This window comes from Balaenoptera physalus, assembly GCF_965194825.1.
Source record: "Balaenoptera physalus genome assembly, chromosome: 5".
NCBI classification, from domain to species: Eukaryota; Metazoa; Chordata; class Mammalia; order Artiodactyla; family Balaenopteridae; genus Balaenoptera; species Balaenoptera physalus.
In genome coordinates this window covers 59,754,055-59,774,608 of record NC_138884.1, presented here as the reverse complement: position 1 = coordinate 59,774,608, position 20,554 = coordinate 59,754,055, and the positions used below count along the sequence as shown (strand labels likewise).

The following is a 20,554-nucleotide window of genomic DNA, read 5'->3' as shown; positions in this document are numbered from 1 at the left end:
CCCTCCCCGTACTTATAAAGGTCTCGGCGCGGGGCTGTGGAGCTCACTTGCCCTACAGACCGGGTGTCGGAGGGAAAAGCTGCCGACGCGTGGCCCCCGCAGCTCCAGCAGCGCCCGCCGCCGCCGCCGCCGCCGCCGCCGCCGCCGCCGCCGCAGCCCCGCCGGCCCCCGCCCACCGCCCAGGCCACGCCCGCGCCCCGCACACGCTGACGCGGGGAGGAGGATGGAGCCGCGCCGTGCCCGCCGGGTCCCCGCGCCGCTGCTCTGCTTGGGTGAGTCCCCCCGCCCCTTCCCGCCGCGGAAGACGAGACTAAGGCGGCCCCGGGGCAGCTGTCCTTTGACAAGTACCGCGCTTTCCACCAGACTCAAGTGTACTCCGTTTCGAACGACGTCTCTCGTTAAGCGAGCCCGTCTTTCCCTCCAGCCGGCGATGGAAGAGGGTGGGGTAGGGGAAGGGGCTGGTGTTAAAAATACCTTGCACGGATAGATGAACTTGGTCTGTGTGTTCTGCATGAAGTAATATAGCTCCGTATTAGGCGAAATAAAAAGTTGAAAAGATTTCGGGTTTGTTGTTTGTTTCCTTTTGAAAATCTGACAGTTCTAGAAATCCAAAAGACGGGAAAACCGGGCTGGGGGCGGGGACAGGAGGCGGGAGTAGGGACAAGACCCGCGCCTAGGAAAGACCTTTTGGAAAGAAACGCTGTTCCGCCTGTCTTGCCTTCAGTTTTCTAAATCCAGCCGGGTTAAGCGTCTGGGGGTGTTGGCGTGCGGCGGTGCCAGCTTCGCTGAAGCTCCAGAGGATGAAAAGGCTGTTTGCGTAGCCGGAGCGGGAGGGACACGCGCAGGTCCGGGTGCTCCTGGAGGCCCTTGGACGCCAACACCTGCTGCTTCCGGTTTCCCCCGCGGGCTGGTCGGGCTCTGTTCGCTCGCTGCTACTTGCACCCTTGTATTCTGTAATGGCTGAGCGTACTTTAATGCTTGTCTTCTTATTTGAGATAATTTAGTTCTTGTGGACAGAGAAAAAAAAAATCGTTAACTTTACTGGTTTAAAAATATATATTGCGAATTCCTAAACTTCAAGAGGAATTTGGAGTTGTATATGAAAATTTTAATAAGGAAATAAAGGTTGCCAATCTCGCTTTTTTTCTGGAGTTGCAATGAGGCGAATTCCCCTAAGTCACTCTACCTGTGCAGGATGTGACAGTTCAATTATTATTTCGACAGGCCTTATCTTACGGGTTGGGAAACCTAATGAAATGCATACTACGCATAGTTGTAACTCACTTGTCCAACTTCAAGGACATAGGTGGAAACTGGATCTGTGGTTTCTACCAAAACTGTACTAAGAATGACGTGCTAGAAGGTTCTCAGTAAATAATGTGGCTTTGCTATCTTTGTTTTGAAGTCTCCGTGAAAAAGGTGACAGTCTTCCTAAAGTTAGAAATTAACCTAGAGATCAGAATAGCTTAGCACTTTTTTTTCCACCTGTAAGGTTGCTCTGAACAATGCGAGTGTCTGTTCGGGGCCACTCACTGAATATGCTAATTTAAGACAGCAAGAGCCTCTGAATAACCTGCTTACTACCTACCTAGCATATGTGTTGTGTGTTTTTGTTGTCATAAAAGTGCTTAACTCCTTTATTGCATTACTTAATTATAGTTCACCTATTTCATCAGCTGCCAAGCCCATTTCCAAATGAGCTAGGTCAGTTTCTGTTTTCCCAGTTTGTTAAGATATTTTCCTGCCACTAGGAAAGTTCCTGTTTGAAGTTCTGTATCATATCTCTGTACTCTATTCAGGTATGCAAGTTCAGTAGTCTTATTCCAAAGCACATGGAAAAAAGGCAAGGCCACCTGTTACTTCTGAAATTGCCATTTCCCCCCCAAACAAAAGATTACCTAGGAATACTTTTCCCATATGTCTAGCCTTCAAAAGAAGGAAAGAGTTATTTTAGATTTCAGCAAACATTTTATTATCGCTTTTTTTGTGGAATTCACATGTATTTATATCTGTGGAAAAAATACAGACACTTTCATTTCCATCCTCTGTCTCCAACACATGCAGATTTAAATTGCTACACACACCCCACAATCATTTGGTTACCTTTACATTTTATAAATATTTGATATTGATGTTCTTGCTTTATATATGGGGAAACTATTACCCGGTGTCCCATAGAAAAGCAAAGCTACACTGAAAAAGTTCGCACCCAGGTTTGCTGGCACTTTTAGCTTACTCAACGTTAAGTAAAAGGGTTGAGATACCTCAAACTAGATAATGCATTTCTAAATAATATATAATTTTAGAGTTAAATGATCATTTCTAATCTTTGATTGTTGCAGGATGAACAGGAGAAATTTTTCTCTTGAGTTCTGCAATTAATGTTTAGGGGCTCTTGATCTAAAAGTCAGACATGTTCATTGATACCCAAACGGGCTTTTGAGCGTGTTCCTGAATGACAGATCCAAGACAATTGATGCCCACTTCATTGCACAATGACAGAGAATTGAGCAGAATAAACATTCTTTCTTGAAACCTGAGAAGCGCGGATCTCAATGAGGCAATGGCTCGCCTCAGATCTTTTCTTTTGACCCTGAGAGTTTACGAGCTTCCTGGTGCTGGCACAACCTGAGATGACACATCATAGGTAGAAACAGGATGACAGGCCTCTCCGGTCTGGGTTTTGGTCCAGGTATTCTAGCTGCCTTCCGCATCATCTTGCCACATGAACAACTTGGGCAATTGGGGTGTGTGGTTCAGCACTGAGGCCCAAATCCAGGAGCTGGGAAGGGAGCTAACAGTTACCAAATGCCTCCTGTGAGCCCACCATGTCGTGTGTTAGGTGTTCTCCACGTATCATCTCCTTTGCTCCTGAAAACACTATAGGAGGTAGGTATGATTAGACCAGTTTGACAAATGAAGAAACTGAGGCTCAGTGAAGTCAGGTACCTTACAAGGATTTAGAGATGGCAAATGTCAAGGTCATTCTGGAGCAATGTGTAAAGAGCCAGAGGTTCTCAGAGTTATCAGAAGCATAATAAAAGTAACAGGTTCTAATAGAGAAGTTCCAGAGTAGTCTTGGGACTCCCCCAGGGCTTAGAATCTGTTATGGGGACTGGTATTTGTGCAAAAATGGTACTTTATGGTATCACTCAAAATCAAGCACAGAAAAGATACAATTATTTCCTTAAGCTCTGCTGAAATATGTTAAATTTTTACTTAACCTATATTCAGCATTTTTAATACCCAGGAAATGACTTTTATTATGAAGCCATCATTGACATCAGTTGACTGAGGCCTTTGTTTCTATTTTTATACTTTCCTAGATGTATAGTAAGTAAAGCAATCAAGGAGAAGGAAACCCACATCCTTTTTGTTCCCCAGATCATTCACAATATTGTGAATTGAATGTAGTATTGATAAGGGATCAAGTTGGAATCTACAGCACACTTCTATTAACAGTGAGGAAATACTTCTTCTTTGGTTAAAAAAAAGTGCAATATTCACATAATCACTTTGGAAAAATTGAATTTGAATGTTTTCTGTTCATTTTTGCCCAAGAATCTCCCATTTCCTGGTTAATAATCACCCAGGAGATGCAAATGTCAAGAAAGAAATCCTTTTTAAAGAGACTGTAAATTAAGGTGTGGCTTCCTCATCTGTCAGTCTTCACTCTGAATATAGGCCTATGCAAATTGTCTAATTCATATGGCTGTAACTGCTGTTGAGAACATTCCTTCAGAAGACAATGGGAAGACTCCCTAGAGCTGTAATAGGAGAGGTCCTCAGGGAGGAGCAGCCTGACAACCATTGCCTTGGTATGGCAATTCTGGAACCTTTGGAAAAATGAAGTAATGCGACAGACTCAGTGTCCTCTGGCAATGCAGTTTATGTAAGAGTGCATGTCTGGTTATAGGGCAAATAAAGGTTCAGTGACATTCTAGGTTAAAGTAATGATTTAATTAACTAGAACACTATTTATAACACACAAGACAACTTGATAATTGTCCAGAAAAAAATGTTAACCCTTAATTACTTAGATCCAAAATCCTGAATTTTAAATTTGAGGCGTGAAAGTGAGTTAAATACAAATCCTCTTGAAAGTCCTCAGGATAAGGGGAAAAGCCTTTCTTCCTCATATATATGTATAAATATATATGTGTGTGTGTATATATATATATATATATATATATACACACATATATATGTATATGTTTATATATACACACACACGTATGTGTGTCACACTGTATATATTTTTTTAACGTTTTTATTGGAGTATAATTGCTTTACAGTGGTGTGTTAGTCAAACTGTATAGTTTTGAATCAAGAGACATAGTATATAGAATATAGGTTTCACACCCCAGTTCTTTTATTTCATACTTTTGGAAGGATTTATTCCTCTTTGAGCCTCAGTTTTGTCATCTGTAAAATGGAGATCATAATAACTATGTTGTCAGGTTATTATATATGGACATTATAGATATCATAATATTAAAATAATAAAAAACACTTTTGAAATTAGAGCTGTTATCAGTAGCAGCAAGTGCTTTTTTAGAAAAATGCCTCATTTGATCTTTATAATAACTCCCTTAGCCAGGAAAAGTGTTACTATTCCCAGTTTACAAATGAGAAAACAGACTTAAAAAGAAGTGAGTTACCCGGAGTGTCAGTCTCCATTTATGAATATGCTGTATCGTCTACTGTGGACGCTCCCAACTCACTCTTCACTTTCGGTGAAAGTTCCCCTCATCCTTTAAGACTGAAAAAAAGTATCAAGCCTTCTCTGATAACCCCTTTCATCTTTCCCTCACCACTGGAAAATAAATGTGCAATCTGCCCCCCACCCCTTTTCATCCCTCTGAATCCTTCGGTCCTACCCTTTTCACGTCACACGGTAAGTGTGTATCTGGCCCTGTCTCTCCTAACTGGTGCTGTACTTATCTTTTATCATTCATATTGTAACAGACTTACGTTAATCACTCAGTAAATGTTGTTGGATGGGTGATTAGAATGGTACTTTATTTAGAGTTCTCAGCACTATGTTTTGACTCAACCAGCTGTTCTTTGAAACTGTGCTTGAGAAGCAAAATATTATGGCTGAGCAATAGTTTTTGAAAATTCAATTCTATTTAATAATAAAGTTGAATACCTTTTCTTCCCTGTTTTTCCCATTTCTGTCTCTTAATGTAGTCTGTATTCACTGATGGTATGCCTAACAAAATTTAAGTATATCACAGTGTGTGTGTGCATGTGTGTGTGTGTGTGTGTGTGACAGAGAAAGAGAGAGAGAGAGAGAGGGAGGGAGAGGGAGAGAGAGAGAGAGAGAGGGAGAGAGAGAGAGAGGTTGGTCAGTGATATGACTGAATGACGGATAGTCAGTAAGAAAAAGAAAAGTATTGTTTTAGAAATGAAAGGAACCTTAGCGTAATCTAATCTAAATTCCGTCTCCGCCTCCACTCCACCCCAAGCCTAGGTGATATTTTCAGAGATAAGGAAACCTACCTTCAGAGGGATAAGCTTAGTATCTGAGCTAGAACTGGACTCCATACCTCACGGGTCTACTGCAGGGTTTTTCAGCCTTGGGTCTGTTTACATTACAGACTGGATAATTCCTTGCTGTGGACTGTCCTATGCATTGCAGGGTGTTTAGCAGCAATCCTGGTCTCTACCCACTAGATGTCAGTAGCACCCCACCCACCCCGAGTGGTGACAACCAAAAATGTCTCCAGACATTGCTCAGTGCCCCTGGTTGACAAAATTACTCCAGGGTGAGAAGCATTAGCTAATGTGTTTTTCATTGCTATAACGCATTGCCACTCATAATTCACAGTTTGAATAATCAGTGCTTGAGTTACCAAGACAAATAAAATTCATATTAATGGTAAGCTGGATGCAAATATAAAACCAATTCTAGTGTTAAAAAAATCAACTTAGCAATTTTTATTGCTGATTTTAACACTATTTTCCCTGAATAATGGTGAATCTTATTTATGATGGAGTCACTCATACTTTCTTCAATCATTGCATTGCTGACCACCCCATGCCTCCTTTTGTAACTCTGCTCTCTTGGCTCCCGCAAGACTGAACTTCTTTTTTCCCCAGATTCCTTGGCCATTTGTATCCACTCCTTATCACCTATTTCCCAAAGTTCTATTATTTTCCATTGCATACTATTTGCCGTGGAACATTTGAATGACTCCTATGCCTTTAAAGATGATATTTCCTCATACGATTTTCAAATAGACTCCATAACTCCATTCTTACTGTTTTACTCAAGATGTGTTTTCCCAAGTGCCTCATAAATATAAATAGATGATATATGAACTAAAAACTCAAATTCCTTCTCTTATTATGTCCTCCTTCATGTCTACTAGCTGCAGATGCCACCACAAACCTGCTGTCCTGCCTATGTTATCGACTCTTTTAATGACACCACCTTCCTTGGTATTTTCTGGCCAGAAACTTGGTGTCATCTATGAATTCTCTCTCTCGCCACCACCTAGAGTCTATCCTCATTAACTCTAGTTAGAACAGGAGCTATGTCCTTTGCATCAGTTTTCCTTTCAGCAGCTCATTCAGTATCTTGCATATAGAAAAATCTCAGTAGATATTTATTGAACAAATATTCTTAGAGACATGTAGTTACTAAAAGTAAGTATAAGAGAGCTAAGCTGCTCTCCTTCTTTCCCATTTATCAAGTATAATTAAGCCATTCCCACCCTACCATCATACTACAGATGAACTTGTGCTTCTCACGAAAGTTGAAGTCTCCAGTGTTAACCAAAAAAATATATTTTCACAAAATAAAATTTCTTAGCACCTTCCATTATGCTAGGTGCATTACACAGATTCTCAGAATGAAGTGTAATTAACTTTAAGGCTTTTAAAATTATCTTTTATATACTCATTTTCTCCTCTTTTTTTTTTGATGATTACTGATTAAAACTCTATCCTTTTGCAAATTCATTTTTGGCAATAGGCTTCTATAAAGAATTAATGATATGATAGACAATATGCTTCTAAAAATGTCATTAAATTTTCAAAGCTGTAGTCCACAATATGACCATATTCAAAAAAGGCAAATGACAAACACTTATAATCCAAACTGTTGCTCCTTTAGAAGATTTTTTTGAGACAATAATATAATAGTAATTTAAATTTCTGAATTGGATCAATAGGGATAGTGTGAGAAGCATGATGGAAGGGAGTGAAGACAGAAAAGGTTCTAAAAAGACCCTCCTGTGTAACATTATCTTAAAGAAAAAAAAAATACAGTTTCAATAGATCATTTGAAATAATACTATAGAGATGAATCTTTGGTTTTAGGAGGGGCAAGTTCCATATTTAGAGCTTTCAGTCACAAAATTCCAAAACACCCAGGTTAGTACAAATTGTATCCTTTATACAGTAGTTGATAAGATTTCTCCTGCATTATGAGAACATTAAGTATAGTATTGTATGGTCACTAAAATATATGAGCACTTTGAGGCATGATTTAGAAATTACTACCAAAATTGAAGAGTTTAGTTTAATGTCTCTGAACTGAAAAACATGGCGTATTAAATCTTTTCTTGACACTTGACAAGGAAGATCTTATGGCTATGTTTGAAACTCAAAGACTTATTTGTAACCCATTATTATATCAACCTCTGGTTTCACCCTGTTATCCTGTTTTTATCTCAAATAGTTGTTGGCTTTTACTTTCATGAAGCTTAGTGATAAGGTTAATGTTGAAAAACTGTAGGAAGAAAATGATTGCTGGTAGGAAGCAAGATTTATGATATATAGATATATATTATGATATATATGTATATACACACATATATATATACTACTCTCTGAAAACATAGGCTGTTACTAGAAAGTACTGACAATAGTTATTTTCAGTGTCTGATGTGATAGTTTACAGTTATTTTAACGAAGTGGAGCAAGACTTTATCTAATAGTGGATTTGAGACAAAAAGGCATCTGGAAGTGGTAAAGGCATATTCACTCCTTGAAAGTATACAAGACCTAACAAGCCTACTATGTTACAGACAAATCCTAAAATTCCAGACTGCCCTGGAAGAAGGTAGAAAACTAACAGTCCATAAAGAGGTAGGCATGTGACCACAGCAGAAGTGTGAACAAAGCAGATTTTGCTGCCTGTTTTGGGATTGGGCAAATACTATGATTCATTATGAATTTGCTGTTCCAGTCTAAATAGCCTAAAAGGTGAAATTGGGAAAATAAGGTGCATCCTTTTCATTCTGTAACCTATCTCATTTTATTTGGGGTCATTTTTATTTGCTTGATTGTTATTCAGGAAAGCCATTTTATCTCTGAGAATTGCAGTTGATTATTGAGGAATAGGCTTGGTCAGCCAGTCACCAAATCTCAGCCTCCTTCGAGATGGCCCCTCAGTGTGGCCGTAAGGAAGCAAGGACAAAAGAAACCATATACAATAAAAAGGATGCTTTCTACATCTGGCATTCCTCCTGACTATCAGGCAAGCACTTCTTACTTAGTGCCCCGAGGCCCACGACATGTAGTGCTCCCCCCACTGGGGTGATGTTCCTCAGCCCCTCCCACGCGCTGTCCCCAGTATCGTGTAAGGTGTAGGCTCGGCCCTGACTCACGGAGTAGAGGTGATACGTATCCTGTGAGTCACCGGTGCCACTTCCTGCTGGCACATTTGAGGTTTCACGGAAACAAATCTCTGAAAGATGAAAGTAGAGAGATGAACAGGTGAGCTTCAGATTCCTGAAACCCATCTGGAAATTTGACAGAAATAATGGCCTCCAAAGGGAGTTTTGTTTTCATAACATTATTGAAACAGATGTTCCAGTGGCCAGTTTTGAGTTTACAGATTATCATTGAGCACGGAATTCCTCTGTATCTTGCTACCAAGATACAGAGGAATGTAGAGCTTGCTACCAGATCTGTTTTCTGACACACTGACCCTAACTAAAATCTTTAATATCACAGGGAATTATTTTCTTAGCAGGGACCCATGGTCAAGATTGAAAACTCAAATATAAGATTTGCATTTGAATTACAGAGAGATCATTATGTTCAAATAGCACTAAAGTCATGAAAAACTGAAAGATTAAGGAAATATATGGATAGGACTTTAGCATCTATTCCTTCCCTGTATGACTTTAATGAGTAGTGATTTATAAGGGTGACAGGGTGCTGGATATCAAAATTCTCCATGGGTGGACTTTTTCAATCTTTTGATCATTCCCATTTACTCCTCTACACCATTTTGCAAAGCCCTGGGCCAGAGGTGAGGTTGAGAAAAACTTGAGGACCACTGCTTTTAGGCAATAGAGCTGTGTAGATGGACACACGATTTAGAACCAATTTTGATAGTTTATTGGCTACATACATCTACGATGGAACTGTAGTGTAAACACTTTCATTTGAGAATAGCATTTAAAATTATTTACAATTCCATCTGTAAAATACCCGAATGTTGGATTAATGTACCAAGTCTCACAGAAACCATCCTGAGTGATGGACTATGTCCAAGAGAGTGTCATAGGTTAAGACAGCCCAGTTTTCGTGGAGGCACGCCCTTCCCTGAATATTCTTTAATTCACAAAGGCAAATATTTCACTTGTGGCCTAAGTGGAACAAAGTTTCCAACAGTGGAAAAACTAACAATACGAAAAATCTTTGAGAAAAAAAAAAAAAAGACTAATAAACAACACCTCAAAGCAATTAGCTGGATTCTATAATAGTGGCAGGTTGCATTTGTAAGCAATTCGGAACAGGAAAGGCTAATATCTGATTTCTGCAAAGGATGAAGAAACGATCCTTTGCAAAGAGAGAAATGTGCATTTGCACAATGGCCCTTTTGCAGTGGGAGAATCGGTAATATCTCCTCCCATTAGTTGAAGAAGCATGGAGGCATAGGAGTGTCAGGGATATAAAAGCACACATCTAGAACTCCACTTTGTGTTGAGCAGACTGTATAAATTAAAGGGGGTAATTCTTCAATAGTGAAAGTGTATGGCAAAATTATATTGAGAAGTAGAACAAAATTGGCTTGGATGAGAATCTAGCTAATTCACCCTAGAACGCTATGTGGACAAAGTTATTCTTATTCCATCTCTGTTCAACTGACAATGGAATCCAAACTTTAGCCATTTTTTTGTCATTTAAGAAAGAAGCTTTTTTTTTCCCAATAAGAGCAATTGAAGCATCATTTATATTGTAGGAGAACTATGGAGTGGGGAGGAGATAGTTCTAAACTTTTCAAAAGATATTTTCAAATCACTGAAAGGTTATGAGGCCTGATGTCCAAAGATGGACTCCTAACTCTTATCTTCTATGGTCACTAGATGATTGGTTTTGGACCAGACATGTAATTTAACACTGAGGTTGTCTGGGGCTAATAACTACTTCACAGGATTGTAATCAGTGCCAAGTTTGAAACATTAAGAAATTGCAAATTCTGATGCTTATGTGTAGTTCAGTTTTTAATTTTAGTTTTACCCAAATCATATGCAATTTGCTTAACATATACATACCTCCTCTGATTGTGAAAAAATAAAATAAAATTCTTTATTACATGGATTAATTATCCTTTAAAATACCAAAATACAGAGAGATTTATAACATTGTTATAGACCAGTAGAGGCCACTACCCACATACTACTGCTAAAACCAGAGGCTAGATGTTGAGTGGCATGGAACATTCATGAGTCTCTGGTATGTTAGATGTTTCAGAAAAATAAAATTTCATTTAATTCTCCCCAAAACTCTATAAACTAGGGAAAATGGAGATCCAGAGAATTTAATTAATTTGTCCAAAATTACATAGCTCAGCTCAAGTTTTCTCCCAGATTGCCTTTCCACATACTTTGTTGCCTCCTTATGGGGTTAAATACTCTGCTTCAGTTACATTTATCTGAGTTTGTTCCCTGTGATGTCCATTATACTCTAGTATTATTGCCTGTTGCCAGATTCTGTAATGCAGCCCATTAACAACATTGTTATGTAATCTTGGGAAAGTTACTTAACTCACTTTTCTCATATGTCTAATGGGGAGAACAGTAGTATCTTCTTCAAAGAGTCACTGAGTGGATTAAATGAGATAGTATAGGTAAGGAGGGTAGAACCATGCCCACATACAGTACGTGGGCAAGAAATGTTAACTGCTACCTACTACTATCACCATCACCAGTAATGTTTCCTATATGACAGTTACTCATATAGCCTGGAAGAGTGAAGAGCAACTACATGACTCCTAAGAAGAGTAAAACTCTCTTCAGTCAACATCCGTGCAATTAAAAGGATTCTCTTATTCTTTCTAGGCAATTCAGAAAACTACTTGAATCATTCTGGTGCCTGTTTCCCAACATTTATCTTTTCAGTGGGGAAACACCATGAAACTCCTTATTTAAACTCTTACTGGGCTGACAGAAACTGGATTCTTGGTCACAGTGTGGTTCATCTAGCATGTGTGTTCCTTTCCATATTAGATAAGATATATTCTGACTTTACTTAGATTACATTTGATTCATTAAAATGGATTTTAATGTGTAATGCAAAGAGTAACTTAGGTACTTAAATCAACAACTGATGAATCTTAGGTTGAGAGTCCTGTTTAGTTGTGACCGTAAATAGAAGCTGAGTTTTATTTGAAGCCTTCTTTGTGATTGTTTCTACCTTGGAGCATTGCTCTGAGCACATCATGAAGTAAAACGGTGGAAATTTTCCAATTTTCCAATTGCTAAGCTTCTTAAGAAATCAGTCTTTAAAATCAGGTCTTTGAAAAGGTTACCGTGAAGTGTTTAGAGTAGGTCAAATCTGTAACTCTGAATGTAATGCCAGGGCTTTTACCCTTGGACAGAAGAGCTGGGGGTTCATTTATTTTCAATGATATGCCTGTTTCCATGAATTATTTTTTTATGGTTTCGATGGCTCAAATACTTGAAATAATTAAAAGAACTTTATAAATACTGTAATTATGTGGAAATCTGGTTAGGGTTTCTTTCCCTGAAGCATTAGTTATATATTTGATTTTTCTCCATAAATAGGTTTCCATCTTCTACAAGCAGTTCTCAGTACAACTGTGATTCCTTCATGTATCCCAGGAGAGTCCGAAGATAACTGCACAGCTTTAGGTAAGCCCAGCTTTGTCAATGTTGCATCAAAGAATTACACATTCTTAACAGAAATGTAACTCAAAGACTATAAATATGTGATAGTGGAAAAAAAAGGGGGGGGTAATAGCTGCTGTATTAACAAAAGAACCCAGTGAACTAGCGATCTGGAAAAATTATATAAAGGAATAACTGGAGGCAGAGGGACTGAGCACCTAGTTATATATATAAAGATTTGATCTTAAAGAGACAGAGACCAAAGAAAATCAGATTCCCTTTGGTCATTTCAGAACGTTGCTGAGAAACCATTGTGAAGAGCTGGATCCCAGGCAAAACAGGAAAATTTAAACTTTGTACACAGTAGACAGTCAATATATTTTGTTGTTATTTTTTGTAAAAGGAGCAAATGATGTCTTTTATTTTGAGTTACAGCATTCGTTCAGAAAAATCTACGGAGTCCTTAATACATGCTAAACACCGTGCATGGTCTTCTCTTTGGGGCCCAGAGGACTCTGAATGTGGTTTAAGAGAGATCCGCTTTAGAGCTGATTCACTTTGCTGTAAGGCAGAAACAAACACAACACTGTAAAGCAACTATACTCCAGTAAAAAAAAAAAAAAATTAAAAATTAAAGAAATAAAATTTAAAAAATAAAGTAAAAGTAATAGCACCCAGGCACCAAAAAAAAGAGAGAGAGAGAGAGAGAGATCTGCTTTATATTCACTCTGAGTTATTGAGTCCAGAGTTTTCCGGAGGAACCAGAGTATTTCCTGCAACAACTTCACCTCCTTTCTTGTCCTTCCTCTCTGTGCTCTCTAGAGGTTTGGTGTGCTTCACTCCCTATTTTTGGCTATTTGAACAAGAGTATTACAATCAAGATGATTTGTTTGGTTATTTCATAAAGATCCTTCACATTTTAGTAATTAAAACGTTCTAAAGTAAATTTTATGTGTAGGTTGCAACACTATTCTAAAAAGGCTACTATTTTCATTGTTGTATTTGTGTAATCGAGACATTTATAACTCAAGGTTGGTCTAGTTCATGTCCAGGTCTCATCGTTAGAGACTGTGATTGATTTCCCGAACCTGAAAGTTTGGGAATGCACACCAAAACAAGCCTTGCTGGCTTAAAACCCACTATAGATTTAAGCTCTCTTAAATTAATTAATGGATTCAGTTTGCAATTGCTTTGGGAGTAATGAATGTCAGAATTATTTTGAGATTTGAAAAAATTATACACACTTTGGATAAATGAATAACTGTGAAGGAAAATGATTTGTGTGTGTGTGTCTTCAGCTTACCTTTTCTATCCTTAAACATTGTCGTTTGGGAATTTTACCCCCAGGTTTTATTTTGTTTTGTTTAGCCTGTTGGCCATTTTCCTTTGGGGGTCCAGAGTTTGTTTATTGGTCTAGGGAACGTGACAACTAGAGTGACTTTTTGTCCTGAAAATACCTGACCTGCTTTGTTCCAGTAGCTCAGTGGTTACTATTATGAAAGGGTGATTAATTCTTCAAAGAAAACAACAGACTATATTCCACTTTCTATTTCTTTCACAGTTCAGACAGAAGATAATCCACGTGTGGCTCAAGTGTCAATATCGCAGTGTAGCTCTGACATGAGCGGCTACTGTTTTCATGGACAGTGCATCTACCTGGTAGACATGAGTGAAAATCACTGCAGGTAATATGCCAAATACAAGCAAACAAAAACAGTTTTTTAAAAACCCACATTCTCTCTCTTTTTTATTTTTGTAATAATTACTCTATTGTTTCCATGGGCTGCCGTTTATATGTACTATTAGCATGCAGTTTATATGTACGATTAGAAACTTTATTGAGTGAGTTTTTTTTAAGTTAGGGAACAAATGGTAGAACGAACAGCAGTTATCAAATTGTACGGATGCTTCAGGGCTGCAGAATGGGGAGGGCTTCACATGCCTTCCTCTCATACTTACTGCAATAGCAGCTTAGCCTTTAATCTTTTCACTGGACTTATATGTCAGCCATTGTTATGAGTCGATTCCACTGACTTAGACCAAAAGCACTTCAAACTTACAAACCACCATTGTCAGCCAGCCTGGCGGCTGAACCAGACTATCATTCTAATACAGCGGTTGAGCTTGAGAGCAGTGTGGGCCTCTTTTATCCAAGTTGGGCCAGCTTTAAGGTCAGTCTCTAAATTCATCTTTACAACTTTTGGCAAACCTTGTCAATATCTTGCATTTCATTGTAAGATTAGCTCTTACAAAACTAATTCAGAACCGTGATTTCTTTCTTAAATAACTGATCCTTCTCTTGCATTGTCCTTTAGGTGTGAAGTGGGTTACACTGGTGTCCGATGTGAGCACTTCATTTTAACCGTCCAAAAGCCTCTGAGCAAAGAATATGTGGCTTTGACTGTGATTCTTGTTATCTTGTTGCTCATCATAGTTGCTGGCTCTGTATACTATTTCTGCAGATGGTAAGCCAGTGTTTTTGTTTTTGTTTTTTAACACTCTGCTTTTGTAAATTACCTTTATACAATCTACACTTACAAACTGGGTAAAAATATGGCAAAGTATTATTTAGTGGGATAAGATAGACTCTGCACTAATGATATTTATAAAGAAGTTTTAGCAGCAGAACATCTGGACTAGTAGAAATGAGTGTCCAGATAATTGTAAGAGCTGACTTTTAAAAATTGGTTCATGTCAGTCCCCCAAAATTCCATCTTCAACAACACTCCATCTTCATGTACAATGCTGTACTGATATATGCTGATAACTGAGAAAATATAGAATGGGCACTGAGCTACTGACAGTATATCATATTGGCCATTTTTTAGGCTTAGGACCAGGGTATAGAAATAGAATGAGTTAGTTAATAATAGCTGCCTTTAAAATGCCTCCATGAAATCCTTCTTATGTTGGAAGTGGTGCAGATTTTTCAGTGTAGATTTGAGTGAATTTTATTTTATTTTTGCTGACAGTAATGCACTCCTACTTTTGAAGCTCCAAAAGTGTTACTTTTATAAGATTGAATTTATTTGGTCCATGCTTGAGTCTAAGTATTCACCAAATTATAATGCCTTTTTAATTGGTTATGATCACATAACTGAATATTATTAAAACTGAAATGCACCTGAAAGGTCTTTGACTGCAATCCTATCTTTTATAAAGATGGGAAAGTAGGATCCAGAGAAGTAAATTGACATGTCCTGGCTCATCTAGTTGACAAATAGATAAATCAAGGCTAAACAAAGGTTTTCTAATCATATTCTTCTACTAAGCAAAAACATTATGCAGTTTCCTTAAGGCTACATGCTTCATCTTCAAAATGGGTAGAAAATGAAGTCAAAATTTTAGGAAGATAGCTTTAATGAATGAGTGAATGAAGATTCTGAATCACGATAGATTTATGAATCCTAGCTGGGAGAACTTGACCAGGTTATGTAACCCATTTGTACTTCATTTTCTTCATCTGTAAAATGAGGATGATAGTGGTAAGTGTAAGGATAAAATAAATAATGGATATATAGCATTTAGAACATTGTCAGTCACTTAATAAGTGCCTGATTTATTTTCATTATTATTGGTGATATCATTATATCAATGTGATGGGTAGAATGTAAGAAAGAAAGAAAGAAAGAAAGATAGGGAGGGAGGAAGGAAGAAAGAAAGAAAGAAAGAAAGGAAAGACAGAGGAAAAACGAAAGGATAAAACAGACCAGGATTAAACGTGGTCACATGCTCTCCTGGAATTTTACAATTTTCATGATCATGTGAAAGCCTTTGAGAAGTCCTTTCACAGCATTTCACCATTTCCTCCCAAAATTATTTGTTCAGAGAAACTACTCCTTCCTCCCTCATTCTTCTCTAGCATCCAGCCTAAACCTATTCACCTCTGTCATTTTGGAAACACTATGCTAATGTACCTTTAACGTCCATATATTTGTTTCTTTTGTTAACATACTTTGATCCTACTACTGTTAACTTCAGTGTTAATGGTTTAATTTCTGAATATTTCTAGGTACAGAAATCGAAAAAGTAAAGAACCAAAGAAGGAATATGAAAGAGTGACCTCAGGGGATCCGGCATTGCCACAAGTCTGAATGGTGCCATTAAGCTTATAGGCAGGGATGCACTGCATACCTGGTTATGTTAATATTCCTATTTTATTAATAATATTTATGTGGGGTCATGTGTTAAGTCAACAGTGATGTATTTTAATATACTAAGAAGAGTTTTTATTTTTGTTTTATTTTTGACAGACTGTTTGCTAATGTATAATGTACACAAAATATTTACTATAGAAAGAAAATGGATATTTTTGTAAGAAATCATTTCCTGGGCTAAATGCTCTATTGAAAGCTTTTTTGCCTTCTGTACAATGCATAGGAGTGAGCAATGCCCAGTTCATTGTTCAGGAAGTGTCAGCAAGTGACAGGTTTCTGTAAGCCTAAATATATGGTCGAATCAATTTAATAAGTATATATTTCTACTCCTCAAATCAATGATAGTTGGTTTGACTATATCATAGTCTGATGTTTGAGTTGGCACCACTGTGCCTGTGCCATGTGTCAAAACAGTAATGCTGTGGGAATTGGGGAGAAGCAAATATAGATCACGCGCTAAACACTACATATTTGAAACAAACTAAACCCTGGAGGGCTCTGCTCCCTCCACACACATCCTTAGCTATAACTCACTCTTTGTCTGCCTGGAGAGAAGGTGCACGATTCCCTATTCCCAACCACAACTACGGATACTAGTCACCCATCTAACAGATTCTCCTTAAGAAAATGAATTGAGAACTTAATTTTATACCATCTTTTATGTAAATAGTAGATAATTTATAGCTTCACAATGTTCTTTTTTTTAGTATGACATTTATGCTAGGTAACTGCTCATGAGGCAATTACAGAAATCCACACGTGAAGTCAAAATCTGTGCTTCTTTTCAAGAGTATTTATTTCTGTAGGGACTTGGCTGAAGAATTCTAAGATTAAATCATAGTCCAAAATTTGATGGACTAATTATTATTTTAAAGTGTGACATAAGACAATAATTCTATACACGGTCTAAAGAGATCTAAAAGGATATTTCTGTTTCCCACTAATACAGCTGAAGTCAAATGTGCTGTGTAAAAATACATTTTAAATCCTACACATACTTATTGACATCTACTGTATGTAAAGGAGGTCTGCATATTTGAGTGACCTTGATTGCTTCAAAGAAAATTTATTGACTAACCAAGAAATCAGCTGCAATCCATTTATTTTGTTACAAGATGGAGTCATATTGGTTTATCTTAAGCATCTCAATTCATATTACATAACTAATTGTAAATAATAGTTTGGGGTGTTTTTTAATCTTTATTTAAAAACTAACCCCTGTAAAAGTTAAATTTTTATTTATAAATGCATATTAAATAATAAAAAAGGTATGACACAGATTGCTTTTATGGGAGAAAATTAGTAAAAAAATAATTGTTTTAATGAGGTTGATGCTGAACAAACATAAAAAAATGATCGCTAGCAACTCATGTTTCCTACAAACAATGGAAACATTTTGGCTCACATTTAGTCTATCTTCCTTATTTTACAGATTTCTCACTGTATATATTTCTAGAAAGGGCTATCTATACCCACCGTATTGAGAATAAATGCAAATCCAATGCATAAATTCATAGTTTGTGGCTTCCCACCAAGGCCACAAAGTAAAGTTCTAAGATTGGTACTAAAGATATAACCTCATAATTAAGATTTGTGTAATATATTAAATATTTAAAATACAATCAAATGCTACTATTCTTTTGGACATTCTTTTGCTCTTATCTCTCTGCCAAAGTCAATGCAAGGGGAGAAATGGTGCACTGGTAGGACAGATTTTTATTTTTGAGTCCTTGAGAAGAGAATTAGCTAAATTCAACTGCCGTGAGGTATCAAATCAATTTTTATGTAGCAAATACATGATACTAGCTTCTAATTTCTGTTGAATTCAATAATGCAGTTTTTAAAAACTTATGTCTGATCCATTTTGCCAGTTTTGCAGCAATAGTCTGTCAGTAGACTTTTGGAAAAAAATGTGTTTAATTTGCTGCCCAATACTTTCTGATTTTTTTCTACTCTTATTTGTATGGGAAAAAGGGGGAGTAACAACTGGTATATGCAGTGCTGCTGGAGTACATTTTAATGTTTTGACTGAAGAATAATTTTATCTAAAACATATCTGTTATTCAAACTGGATGAGGTTAAATGTAAGATAGTGAATTTCTCTCCTCTTTTTTTGCACTCTGTAATTGCACTTTTTAAGTTTGAAGAGCCATTTTGGTATACAGTTTATATTAAAGATGCCATGGAACATAAAGTTGTATCACATGCAGTTTAAAGTAACTTATTTGACAATGAATTTTATCAGAGTACTGAATTGTATCAATTTGTTTGTGTTCAATATCAGCTTTGATAATAGTGTACCTTAAGATATTGAAGGAGAATATAGATACTTTACAAGATATTATTAATTTTTATTTATTTTTGTTGGAAACTGGAAAAAAAAACAAAATTGAAAAATAAAAATGAAACACCTTGCATTAAAAATGTCACTGATAAGTTTAGTCTCTTTCTTTCTTTTTTTTTTTTTTTTCCATACTACATTAAAAGGCTTAAAAGCAGTGACAGGACTATAATGTGGTTAGACATAAAGACATATGGTTTTAGTTTGGGAAAGCATTATATAAATTTATCATATTTTATGGCCTACCATAGTGAAGAATCTCTTTGAAATATAAGGAATCACATCAATTATAAAATTCTGGGGGTTAGTATTTTTTTAAAAGAATATTTTAAAAGAGTATTTTAAAAAATATTTCTAAAAAGAATAAATAATCCTATTGAGAAATAACTTTTGGAAGGACACATCAGCCAGAAGCATGTCCCGTGGTTCCCTCAGCATCTGCCAACCAAGAGGCTTGGCTTTCCCAAGCCTTCAGAGCAGGAAACATCATTCCTCTGAACCTCCATCACAGTAATGGCTTCCGAAGTACATGCTTCAAAACCTATAGAGTACTTTGCCCATTTATTAGCTCCTTGGACCACTTCATTAGCCTGTGGATAGGGCAGGTAGGCATAGCTATGACCATTTTCCAAGGAGGTAAACCAATTTGTCCAGGGTCACAGTGGTCGTAAAAGATGACATTGGCATGAGAAACAAGGTCTTCTGATCCCCGATTCTACCACAGCCCTGGCCATGTCAGGGCAGCAGAACAAACCATCATGTGGAGTTAGTCTGAGATTTAGTTTGGAATTTTGTGGGGGAGAAACAGAAATTCCTGTAAAATGAAATTCCTGGGATCTCACAGAGCCATCTGACTGACTCTATTTGAAGTCTGAGAACCCAGAGGGTTAATTAAGGAAAAGAACTCCTTGAAACACTTCTCACTCAGCTTACAGGATGTCACACTTATCTGGTTTTCCACCTGTTTTCAGTCTCATGCTGGATCTTCCTTAATATGTTCCATCCCCCACCGCTGATTTGTAAATGCTGGAGTGCCCCCAGATCTCAATTTCAGAACTTTTTCTCTGTGTATCCACTCCCTTCTTTATTTCATACAGTCTTCTGCCTTTAATAGCCGTCTATATACTGATTATTCCTAGGCTAGATACTTTCCCTGATTTCCAAACTTCATTATCCAATGACCTATCAAACTACCCATCCACTTGGATATACACTGGACATTAAAACATAACATGTTCAATAACTGACAGTCCCCTAAAAAGTCTTTCCTTCCACAGTGTTTCCATTCAACTAAATTCAACTCCATCCTTCTTGTATCTCAGACCAAAAATCTGGTATCGTCGTCTGGAAGGTGCAGAATGGCTCACTTTCAAGTGATTTCAGAGAGGATTACCCTAAACTTTTTACAACAGTGACAGAATTGGCCATTTTGAAGGCATTATTCAGAAGGAAAACAAATTCCAGAGAACCAGACTTCGAATATCACAATTTTTTAAAAAGAAGAAACTGTAGGCATTGAATTTGGTCAATTCTAGAACATATTTCTCCCCAAATGGTCACAAGACATTATAAAACATAAGTGCTGTTCATTAGGATCCAAACATGGATTCATTAAGGAGGAAACATAAAATATGGATCTTTTAAAAAAATCCTGTCTGATAACCAGCTAATGGTAACTACCCATCATATAAACCAAACACAGGTATGACATTCAGTTTATTTGAATTCAGAGAAATATTTGGGAAAAGTCTTCCAAAAATTCTGTATGAGCCTGCAGTGCCATGTGCCTATTAAGAAATAGGCACAGCCGAAGCTAATATAATGCAGGTATTGTTAATGGATCCAACACATGCGAAATGGAGGCCATGTGACAGGATGATACAAAGCTTTGGGTAAGGGCGTGGTTATACTCATTGGAAATATAGAAAATATACCTTAAAATATCAGTGGAATGGTGACTT

The 20,554-nt window shown here is 37.2% G+C and overlaps 1 protein-coding gene across 1 annotated transcript; it reads left to right on the top strand.

The window, feature by feature from the left end:
- Positions 1 to 59: 59 nt before the first annotated feature.
- On the top strand, positions 60 to 18,681 carry EREG (epiregulin). Its single transcript, XM_082463974.1, has 5 exons — positions 60 to 272; positions 12,033 to 12,119; positions 13,657 to 13,780; positions 14,411 to 14,560; positions 16,108 to 18,681. Exons 1-5 carry the CDS (start codon positions 224 to 226, stop codon positions 16,187 to 16,189), a joined length of 492 nt encoding a protein of 163 aa, XP_082320100.1. The 5' UTR covers positions 60 to 223; the 3' UTR covers positions 16,190 to 18,681.
- The last annotated feature ends 1,873 nt before the right edge of the window (positions 18,682 to 20,554 follow it).

What these genes read in the sequence shown, in the direction of transcription:
- EREG (XM_082463974.1), top strand. Translation starts at nt 224, where the DNA reads ATGGAGCCGCGCCGTGCCCGCCGGGTCCCCGCGCCGCTGCTCTGCTTG. An exon ending in CGCGCCGCTGCTCTGCTTGG is followed by an intron (nt 273 to 12,032) that starts GTGAGTCCCCCC and finishes CTCCATAAATAG; the next exon opens with GTTTCCATCTTCTACAAGCA. An exon ending in ATGAGTGAAAATCACTGCAG is followed by an intron (nt 13,781 to 14,410) that starts GTAATATGCCAA and finishes ATTGTCCTTTAG; the next exon opens with GTGTGAAGTGGGTTACACTG.